A 10,705-nucleotide genomic window follows, 5' to 3' on the forward strand; every position below is an offset into this window, starting at 1 on the left:
TCTGTTTTGCCTCTGGAGTAAGAAGGTCATCGCTCTCTTCCGCAGACGCAAGTCTGTCATTGAACCACTGCTCCAGAACCATCCTGATTGCCTCCAGCATGGAGCATATAGGAAGGCGTCTGGCCCACAACAAACGGGCATTCAAAGCCTCGGCAGCATTAGATGTAAGAAAACTATAACGGGTCACCGGACTTTGTGATCGTGCCCACTTCTCAGGGCCTACGCGCATCAACTTCCCGTACGCCGCCGGCTTCAATTGAGCCATAGCCGACATTGCACGTGAAAATTCTGAGTCCGTGTAGGCGTATGCAGCCTGGCGGAAAAGCTCAACAACAGCTTGCCCGTAGCCCTTAATTTTGTTCTGCAAGTGGTAGTAGCAAAGACCGTGAGTAGCATTTGGTAACTCGCTCTTCACAGCATTAGCAATGGAGACATGCGCATCAGAGACAACTAGTAAGTTGTCGGGCTGACCAAAAGTTTGTCTCACATTTGAGAGGAACCACTTCCATGACTCATCATTCTCTGAGCGTACAACTTTTGCCTCAGCCCCTTGCTTCATATTCCAGAAGCCAACAGCAAGGACCAATTCTTCTTTACTGTTGTAAAAAGAGTTCTTCCCCAAATCAGCAACTCTGGACAGCTCACTCTCGCGAGCAACGAGCGAAGTCGTGGCGTCCACTGGAATCAACGGAACTATCCAATTAGATAGTTCACCGGTCGAGTCCGTCGGATTTCCGTGACGGGTTCTACTTTGTCGGATCCAACCTGCTCGCTCGGTCGCCGTGAACTCTATCAGATCATCGTCTAATAAATCCTCAGAGGCGGCAGAATCTGTGCCCGACTCGTTCGTTGGATCGTATTCTTCGTCTTCTTCATCAGAATCGTCATCAGGTTCTTCGGCTTCGTCTTCAGGTTGTACGGCTTCTTCATCAGAATCGTCATCCGTCCGCACCTGGTTGAATCTCCCGCACATTTCATTCAGATTCCATGCGGATTCGTCCAACAGTTGCCCATCCCATGAAAAGTACTGTGTTGGAGGCGCGCTCTCGCGAGCATGATACGACGTCTCATACTGACTAGATTGTGCTTCATCATCTCCGTATCCCGAAGCCTGGCCAAAATCAAAAGTAGGGATGTACGCTTCTTCGACCGGGTCGTTGTTGTGCTCAACGTACACCATGGGATATTCGGCAGTTTCCAACAAGCCTTGCACATCATCGTCGTCACTTATTACGCATTTCGTCTCCCTTCCAAATCGATTGGTCGCCAAATAATACAATTGATAGTTCGGGCTCAACGAATGCATTGTCAGCACATTGTTGATGCTGTATATCAGGCTCGCAACTGTTTCATTTAAGAGGGGAAGGACCTCCGTAGCCCCGCCAACATAGTGTATACCATCGACGACTCCGTTGTATCTCACATATATGTATCTCACGAATTCCATCTATAAAACCACATAAAATACAGTATTAAAATACGTTTAAAAAGTTCAAAACATCACAATAAGCTCGAAAATGAAGTATCCGCCAGTAAATCATTATCCGACACCAGTAGCCGCTGACCTTGTAGGGTCGGCGGCTATTATCGTTTTCTAATGATATTCTGGCGGATACTTTATTTTTTGGGTTCAAAACTTCAATTATATTAGAAAAAAGTTTAATATTTCCCTAATATGCTTTTAAATTTCAGATAATAAAGAAATTCATTAAAATAACGTAAAACATGCTCTCAACGTTAAAAACAACGTACGATTAAACATGCAAACTATAATTTATACAAACAATACAGGAGAATCACCTTTTCGGGCTGAAATTCAACACAAATTGCCTCCTCTCGCACAAAACCACTCAAATCTTTAGGGTATGCCTGAATTTATGAAATTCAAGGTGAGTATTTCAATTTGTGTTTTGGTCATTCACAAATGCAGCCTTATAAGGACTAAACTTGATTCCTTACAAAAAGTTCACGTGAAGTGCAGTGTTCATTCAATACGGCTTCAATCTATTATTGCATGTCACCTCACGCATGCATAAAATTAGCATTAATGCCCCACTACAACCAAATTTTTTGCAGAGTCACCTTCTCAGTATGTACTTTTAATTTTTAAAACTAAAAAATTAAAAGTAAAAAATCGCAACAAATACAAAAGGGGAATGCGTATGTTATATTTAAACATTCATAACAAGCTGAAAAATTAAAAATTATACATAATTTGACATAAAATATTATTTTCTGCCTAACAGACCAAGTATCCGCCAGAAAATCGTACAAAAAGTTCAGTAGCCGCCATATATTTTTTGTTAGCGGCTACTGATAAATCAAATAATTTAATGGCGGATACTTTACTTTTTGGCTATATAATATTATTTCATTACCGAATATATGAATTTCCAAATAATTGGTATATAATTTCTTATTATTTTATGTGCAAGTCTATTATTTTTTGCGTAGTCAAATCATGCATAAAGTGAGTGTTATTACCCCCACTATAATCCAAATTTTGGCAGATTCACTATCTCTCATATTTCCCATCCATGTGTACTTCTTGTACTGTACATATTTCACTATCTCTCATATTTCCCCTTGTAAAATTAAATAAAAATCTAAAAATAACGGTGCATATGTAACAATAAAAAATCACGAAGGATAAAAATTCACAATCATACTAATTATGAACAAAGTATTTTTTTTGAAGCGAATAACACAAGTATCCGCCAGTAATTAGTAGCCGTTGAATAGTAGCCGCCGGTCACAAACTTCAGCGGCTACTTCGGCCGGCTACGAATTACTGGCGGCTACATAGTTTAATGGTTTCAAAAAAAAAAATCTTAAGAATTGACATGTTCGTGATTTTTTGGCCTTCGTATTAATGTTTGTAACACACAAACGTCCCCTAATTTATTCAAAATTTGCAAATCTATTTAATCTTATAATGCATGAAAGTGACGTTTTCTCACATTTTGTACCAATTTTAACTGTTTTCTTACACAACTCTTACACAATTTCCATCATCATCAACTTTTACACAAAAAACCAAGCAACCCATCACCATCAAACTTGCTTTTCGGTCTTTGACTTTGAAAGTGGGTAGTTTTGCAAGACATATTATTGAAGTGGGTAGATTCCCCTATTAACACATTTGTTAATATGACACAATGTTACTATTATAAGAAGATAATATTACTCCATCCGTCCATAAAAAATAGGCCTAAAAGGGAACAACACGAGTTTTAATAAAAATAGTTGAGTTTATTATAAGTGAAAAAAAAGATCTCACTTAAAAGTAGTGTTAATAATGATAATTAATTAAATTGTGAGTGGAGAAAGGGGCCCATCATGTGATAAAAAATTTCTAAAAATGAAAAGTGATTAATTTAATCTCATCCTTAATTTAATCTCATGTGTGCATTTCTTATAATGGTAGAACCTTTTTTCACTACATAAAAATCACCACTCATTTTATGAATAATTATATTCACCAATAGTGTCATATTTTTGGTGAATTGAGGAAGTAATTTTTATGTGTAGCTCTCGCAAGTTTAGAATCATAACCACCGCGCGGGAGATACACTAGTATATAGAAAGACCAAAAATCTTGACTCCAACTAATTAAATCAAAACCGCAATTAATTTAGTTCGTGTATTTCAATTTACGAATTCAATTCAACTATCCAAAATTTCCCCAACGAGAGCACCTTAGATATGTAATTCAATAATTGACAAAAATTATTGATTTTGGTTGAATAACAAGGTCAAATGTTAAAGATGCGTTCTATAATTTAGGCCAATAAACAGCAATAGTGGAATTCATAATTATCTGAAAAGATGAAATTGATTTGAAACTGTTGAATCCGAAAATTTTAAAGATAACCAATAACAGGCGAGTAAAGGCTCACACAATCACACGCATTATGTTATTTTGAAGCACAACCGCAGAGAGAGCCATAAATAATCACACAATATATAGCTGTATTTTGAAGCAACGCCTTTACTTAAATAATAATCGGAAAACGGCCACTGCCAGAGCTGCAAAGCAGCATAATTTTTCTCATTTACTGCACCAGCTCCACGACTTCTTCACCACCTACTTAAATTCATTTAAGAGAGAGAATGAAATGAATCCACTCTGTCGCACTTTCAAATTCATACTCAAACCGAGTTTAAGACCAACAAATCCAGATTCGCAACAACCTCAACTTAGTGCAATAGTAGAAGCTAACAAATCTCATTAAGTGGACAACATATTAATTAGAAATTTTTAAGGTTAATAAGAGTTTTAGCCTAGGATTGAAAATTTGGCACTGGAAAGCCAAATAAAAAGAATTCGGCGTTCAAAACCTGAATCACCTCGGCCAACTCGCTATGTTTGGCTAAGCTTACAAGCTCTTTATAACAATTTATAAGATATTTAGTACTCTCTTCGTTCTACGAATCTTGATACATTTGCTTTCGGCACGAAAATTAAAGAATTGTAGATTAGTGTTTTAAGGTGTGTCGATAATAAAGTAGAAAAATGATAAAATAGAAGTATATAGGTAATAAAGTAGAAAAATGATAAAGTATAAAAGTGTGTGGGTAATAAAGTCGGTAATTAAGAACCCTTATTTTTTAATTAATTGTTACTATATTTAAAAATGCATCAAGATTCATGGGACGATCCAAAAAAGAATATGCATCAAGATTCTTGGGACGAAGGGAGTATATCTTATAAGCTTCTTCAAAGTAATTAGCAAATTAAGCTTTTAAACAACTTATAAGCTCTAAAAATAAACTCCAAGTGCTTATAAGCTCTCTAAAAAATAAGTTCATCTACCCAATTTTTTTTTTAAATCTTATATGCAACAATCATTTTACAAATATTATTTAATTATAAATAATTATTTCATCATATATTATTTTAAGTTCTTCTCTTTTCGATTGTCTCTCTCTAACAAAAAAAGCTCTTTCTAATAAGTTTAATTATCTAAATATTTTAATAATTTATAAGTTTTTGAGAAACCACATATATTAATTTTATAATTTTTTGAAATATCTTATAAGTGATTAGAGCTTATAAGCTCTTTAAAATAAGTCTAACCAAACACCCCTCATCCTAGGAGTTGATTCAATTCTTCAATGCCAATTCTTTATCGTGATGATATTTTTTGGAAAAAAAATTAAAGCCTTTAAATTCGTGTTATAAACTACATTTAACCTGCAATTTTGTAGCAAATTTGATGTTACAAACTATAGAGATGTTAGTGGATAAAATTAATGAAGTCAAATTTGACACAATATAATTCACCTAGGTAAAAGAGAGAATGAGATTCTGTGTATCACATTTTATGTCCCACTTTTAATTTTGTTTATTTACTTATATATTTTTTCTTAAATTTCAACTTTGTATACTTTAGTTTAATTTTGTGATTATTAACTAGGGTTTATTCCATCACTTTAAGGTATATAATTATTTTTATCATTTAATTTCTCTTTTATTAGCTAATAATAGGTTGATAAATTCAAAGTCATGGTATATACTTTTTTATAAACTTAATTTTTTGAAATAAAAATTAAATATAATTCATAGTATTATGGAGTAATAAATTTTATTTTTGTAAAAAATATTTTTAAAATAATAGATATAAGCATGGGACACAATAGCACACATAAAATTGTGGGACACTGAATCTCATCCTGTAAAAGAGTGCAGTTTAGCAGAGTAGAAAAAATAGGGTGCAATGAAAATGAAGAAACGGAAAAGCCTAAAATTCCACCAATCCAAGAACCAAGCACAGATTCTTACAACACCTAAACTAGGTAGAAACTTGGGCATCCCATTTCATGATGCTGCAATAAATTGAGACAGTTAGGAGATGGCTTGTCTTCTCCAAGATAATAAAAACAATTTGGCTTAATGCCTAAACATAGAATGTGAGGTAGAGAGATGGAGATTTAAATGCAGCAGCAAGGCACACACACACACTCATGCTCTTGGTCTTTATATAGGGCGCGCTCCTTCCCCTACATCCCTCATCTTCTCTACTTTACCACAAGATGAGAAGCATAGTATTGCTTGTGTGGGCTGCGTCCCTCGTGTCCGCGCTCGAGTTTCATGATCAGAAGAACTTCTTCTATCCAGATCCAAACGCATCCACACCTCCCACAGGTAATTACATTACATATATCTCTTGCATTGCATACATCTAATCAACATCCTATCTCTCTAGTTTCATACTCTCCTCCAGCAACTCCAGCAACTCCAAATCCGACAACTTCCCAAGGAGGGACCGGCACCCCACCGGCTAGCTGTGGAGCTCCCCCGAGTGGAGGCCACCACACCTCCGATCCATCGCCACCAGCAGGCCAAGGATACAACCCGAACCCACCATCTACTGTCAGCCCACCATATACTTGCACGTGAGTATAAATATATATGCCGATGAGAAATATTTAGTAGGTGATGAATTGTATGATGATCAGGTACTGGAAGAATCACCCGAGTCTGATATGGGGGATGCTGGGGTGGTCGGGATCGGTGGGGAAGGCGTTCGGGGTGAGCAGCGTGCCCGGCCTCGGACCAAACATCAACTTGCTGCAGGCGCTTTCCAACACGCGCACAGATGGTTATGGTGAAATCTGCAGGCAAGGCACGGCTGCATTGCTCAATTCAATGGCTGATGCCAAATTCCCTTACACTACTGCGCAGGTAAGGAATTCATTCGCTGCTGCACTTAGCTCCAACGACGCCGCAGCAGCTCAGGCGCGTCTCTTCAAGCGAGCCAACGAGCCGAGTCACTAGCTACACTCTTCATTTCAACTTTCAATTATTCTATTTTTACTCTAATGTTGCAAAATCATTCCGCAACTGCTTTGTTTTTGTAACCTACAATTTGCACATCCAATGCATTTCATTTTTAATTTCAACTCCGTCCACAATCAATGTCAACAACATACTATATAAAAGTCTATTCAATAATTGGAAGGGAAAAAAAAAACTGATATATCTACGATTTTGAAGAATCTGAGTGTAGACGAAGCAACAACATACTACGATTTTGCGCTTGCCGTACCTGAAAATTACAATGCACCCAATGTAATAATTCGGTCACGTTGTTTATAAAATTTACAAACTATAAACCGAACAATCCAGGATTTCTTGAACTGATCATTTTTTTTTTCCAAACCAAACCAAAATCGAAACACAAATACTCCTGTGCAATCGGTTGCACCGTGCAACTGGTTTCCAGAATGACACTACTTCATTCAGAAAATAAGACTTGAATATTTTCAAATGACACTACTTCAACATACAAATGACACTTGAAGATCTTCAAGTGTCATTTATATGTTGAAGTAGTATCATTCAGAAACCGATTGCACAGGAGAGTGCCTCAAATGAAAAAGGCTGAAAAACTTAACCCACCAAAATATAACAATTTAATTGATACTAAACATAGATCATCCCTTATCAAGAATCATAAATCTCCATGCATCCATCAAGACTCAAATATAAATGGTCGTAGTACGTCACATCGTCAATACTAAATTCTAAATTTGCAAGCATGCACTCGAGTGTGAGTGATTAAATTAACTATGGACATTTGATAGTGCACCTCAACCAGAGCAACTAATGTGATCTAACCCTTAAAATATAAATACCAATTTCAATCAAATTGAGTGATAAATATTCAAAATGCCAATTAATACTGTAAAACCCTAATTTATTGAAAACAAACAAATGCATCGGTTGGTCGGTGCCGCAGAATTAATAAATTAATTTGGGGTCGGGAAACATTAATGTACAGCAAGTGGGCCGCTTGGCTGCTCTGGGCTTTTTCTGGACCCATATGTAATGGGCTTTAAACTTACAAGAATAATTGAACATATCAATGAATGACACCAACAACCAAAGGTGTAAGCTGAGTTCCAAAATCTAAGTTGTTGCGAGTTATACTAATTAAAACATGATAACATGATTTTCTAACTTATATTATGTACTAGTACATCCACCTATACGATGCAAGGCCAACAACGAAATTGAACAATATTTCAAAGAAATAAATATACGTACTAAACATAATCAAAATATAACTAAATGCAAATTAGTATTATTATTTTTATAAAGAAAAACTAAAATAATCCACACCATTTACTTTTCATATAAAAAACATGAATATCAAATATATGAATTTCAATTTTGTATTTTCAATATTTGAAATATTAATTAATTGATTTTAATTGATAATGAGTATAGATATAAAAATTTATCAAAAATCAAAAGCAAATATAAATGATAACGAGTATCATTATGTATCATATAGATATTCTAAGATGTAAACCATCTATTTTCATATAGTTTAATATATTTTTTAAATGTGTATTCAAATAATTTTATTTATTCGGTCATTTTGTTTAAATAAATTTTTTTAAAATAAAGTTCCTATGGTACATCCAAATATCTGATTTTGCAAAAAAGGATAGGATTTATTTTCATAAATAAAATTTGTCAATTTATTAAGTTAATTATAATATTGAATAATAATGTTGCATTTTTTATATGAGTTTTTTTTTTTTCTAAACTTATCTGGACAATGGTCTGTAGTGTATACATGCCAAGTAACTTGAATAAACATGAAAATAACATTTTTATTTTCATTTTAATTTTAATTTGCGATGTTCTGCCCAAAAATATATGTTTTATTAATTGGTTAGTGAAAAAAAAGTTAACATGAAACACGCATCGTTCATTTTCAAACTAATTGTAGATTATTTCAGTAAATTTAAATAGATTAAAATAAACTCTTAAATTTACTTTTGTTTTTAAAGAGGATTAATAATGATTTCCAATTAATCATTTTGATGCTTAATATATACCTAATTGTCAATCTAATGTTAAATTTGACAAAAAGATAAAAATTGCAAATATGTTAATATTAAATAAATACAAAAATTCATACGCAAGCATAACTAAAGATTTAATAAAATATAAATCATATTTGAAATTCTACTTTTAAGATATATATATATATATATATATATATATATATATAATATGAATAATTATATATTTATAATTTTATATTTTAAAAATTATTTTGACAATAAAGAGTTCCAAAATGAACCAATATAATTTTTCTCTTTATAGTTGCAGTAAAACTATTATAATAAAATATATAGATAGAAAATATAAAAAACGATATCTAACAAATATATAAAAAATAAAATAAAATAAAATAAATATAGAAAAAGGCTTGAAAGAGAACACAACTGTAACTTCAACGTCAAAAGAAATTAATGTAGTGACTTTAAACGATTTTAACTTATTCCTTTAAAATTTATTTTTTATTTTTACATCAAATTAAAAATCTTGTCATGATGTTAGTTTAATCCATATTGAATATTTTTTCACCAATCGAATTTAACAACTTTCAAAAGAGAATCAAAATAGAAAAAATGAAGAAAAGAGAGAGAAAATTTGGCGATTTTTTTTTCCCATTAAACTGTATTTTCATATATATAGATTATTTATAAATAGTGAGTAGTTAAGCTGATTTTCTTTTGTTGCCGTAACAATAAACAACTCCATTCAACTCGACTCATTTATACCATTCCCAACAACAAACCAATAATGTCTAAACGAAGATTTTAAGATTGAGTCTATCGTTGATGTGATTTATAAATTTATTGTTATATTTACCAAAACAATAAGACTAGTAAAACGATTTTGAGTTATTTTCTATGTTACAGTTAAATTTTACTAAGGTACCAGCCTTTCTACATTTGTTTATATATTCACGATAATATATAGTATAATAATATAAACACGTGATATGCATGAACTGGACATGTCGAGCACCAGTTAATATATAAAAAGTCGATAATTTAGTTAACCCTTTTCACTATAAGACGATTTCAGACAAATTGTTGTGTATATTGATATAGAAAATTCATATGCAACATTGTCTCATCATCAGATTAATCAATATCTTAATTCAAAACTCAACAAAATATTTTTATAGTGACATGATTTTTGATAAATAGTGATATTTATAAATGTCACTAAATAAAATTGTTACATGTTGAGTTGAGTACTTATTATGTGTGATACAAAAATAAAGATACATCGCTAAATTAATGACATTTGAAGTTGTAATTATTTTTGTGATATGTAAAAGTGTAATTATTTTTGCGACGTATGAAAGTGTAATTATTATTTTTATTACAATATATATTACTCCCTCCGTCCTGCGAACCTTGATCACATTCTTTTCGGCACGAGTTTTAAGGAGCTAGTATTTAGTATGTTAATTAAGTGTGGTAGGTGAAAAAAGTGAATAGATGAATAAAGAAAAAAAACTTTTGCCATATAAAGAAAATGATCAAGTTACACATAGAACAACTTGCAAATGAATACTAATCAAACTTTGCGGGACGAAGGGAGTATTAACACACACAGAGATATTGTGACACTTATGTGATAAAAATTCTTGTGATATTTTTAGATGTCACAAAATTTGTTACACTTTTAAATGTAACAACATTTTTATGTGTAACTAAAGTATATAGATACACGTGTGAGTGTAGCTAAACTTTGTTACACTTAAAATGTAACAAATTTTGTGATATATCTCTTGATGTCACTAAAATTATGTCACTTGACAATTTTGTTGTAGCCTCATATCCAACAATAATTGTATAATTCTTACACAAACAAAATCACAAA

General features: G+C 32.7%; 2 protein-coding genes across 2 annotated transcripts; one reads left to right on the forward strand and one right to left on the reverse strand.

Annotated features, from left to right (window-relative positions):
* Positions 1-56: 56 nt before the first annotated feature.
* LOC131008399 (uncharacterized) lies at positions 57-2,272 on the reverse strand. Its single transcript, XM_057935282.1, has 4 exons — positions 1,801-2,272; positions 434-1,447; positions 224-361; positions 57-119 (listed from the first exon to the last, which is right to left on the reverse strand). Exons 2-4 carry the CDS (start codon positions 1,445-1,447, stop codon positions 57-59), a joined length of 1,215 nt encoding a protein of 404 aa, XP_057791265.1. The 5' UTR covers positions 1,801-2,272.
* A 3,641-nt stretch (positions 2,273-5,913) lies between these two features.
* LOC131012239 (protodermal factor 1-like) lies at positions 5,914-6,906 on the forward strand. Its single transcript, XM_057940155.1, has 3 exons — positions 5,914-6,148; positions 6,210-6,399; positions 6,463-6,906. Exons 1-3 carry the CDS (start codon positions 6,037-6,039, stop codon positions 6,779-6,781), a joined length of 621 nt encoding a protein of 206 aa, XP_057796138.1. The 5' UTR covers positions 5,914-6,036; the 3' UTR covers positions 6,782-6,906.
* Positions 6,907-10,705: the final 3,799 nt, after the last annotated feature.

This window comes from Salvia miltiorrhiza, chromosome 2 (genome assembly GCF_028751815.1).
Source record: "Salvia miltiorrhiza cultivar Shanhuang (shh) chromosome 2, IMPLAD_Smil_shh, whole genome shotgun sequence".
Lineage (NCBI taxonomy): Eukaryota > Viridiplantae > Streptophyta > Magnoliopsida > Lamiales > Lamiaceae > Salvia > Salvia miltiorrhiza.

Coding starts and splice junctions, on each gene's coding strand:
- LOC131012239 (XM_057940155.1), top strand. CDS start 6,037: ATGAGAAGCATAGTATTGCTTGTGTGGGCTGCGTCCCTCGTGTCCGCG. Junction 6,149..6,209: donor CGCATCCACACCTCCCACAG/GTAATTACATTA, acceptor CTATCTCTCTAG/TTTCATACTCTCCTCCAGCA. Junction 6,400..6,462: donor AGCCCACCATATACTTGCAC/GTGAGTATAAAT, acceptor TATGATGATCAG/GTACTGGAAGAATCACCCGA.
- LOC131008399 (XM_057935282.1), bottom strand. CDS start 1,447: ATGGAATTCGTGAGATACATATATGTGAGATACAACGGAGTCGTCGAT. Junction 362..433: donor TAGTTGTCTCTGATGCGCAT/GTCTCCATTGCT, acceptor TACCACTTGCAG/AACAAAATTAAGGGCTACGG. Junction 120..223: donor CGTACGGGAAGTTGATGCGC/GTAGGCCCTGAG, acceptor GTTGTGGGCCAG/ACGCCTTCCTATATGCTCCA.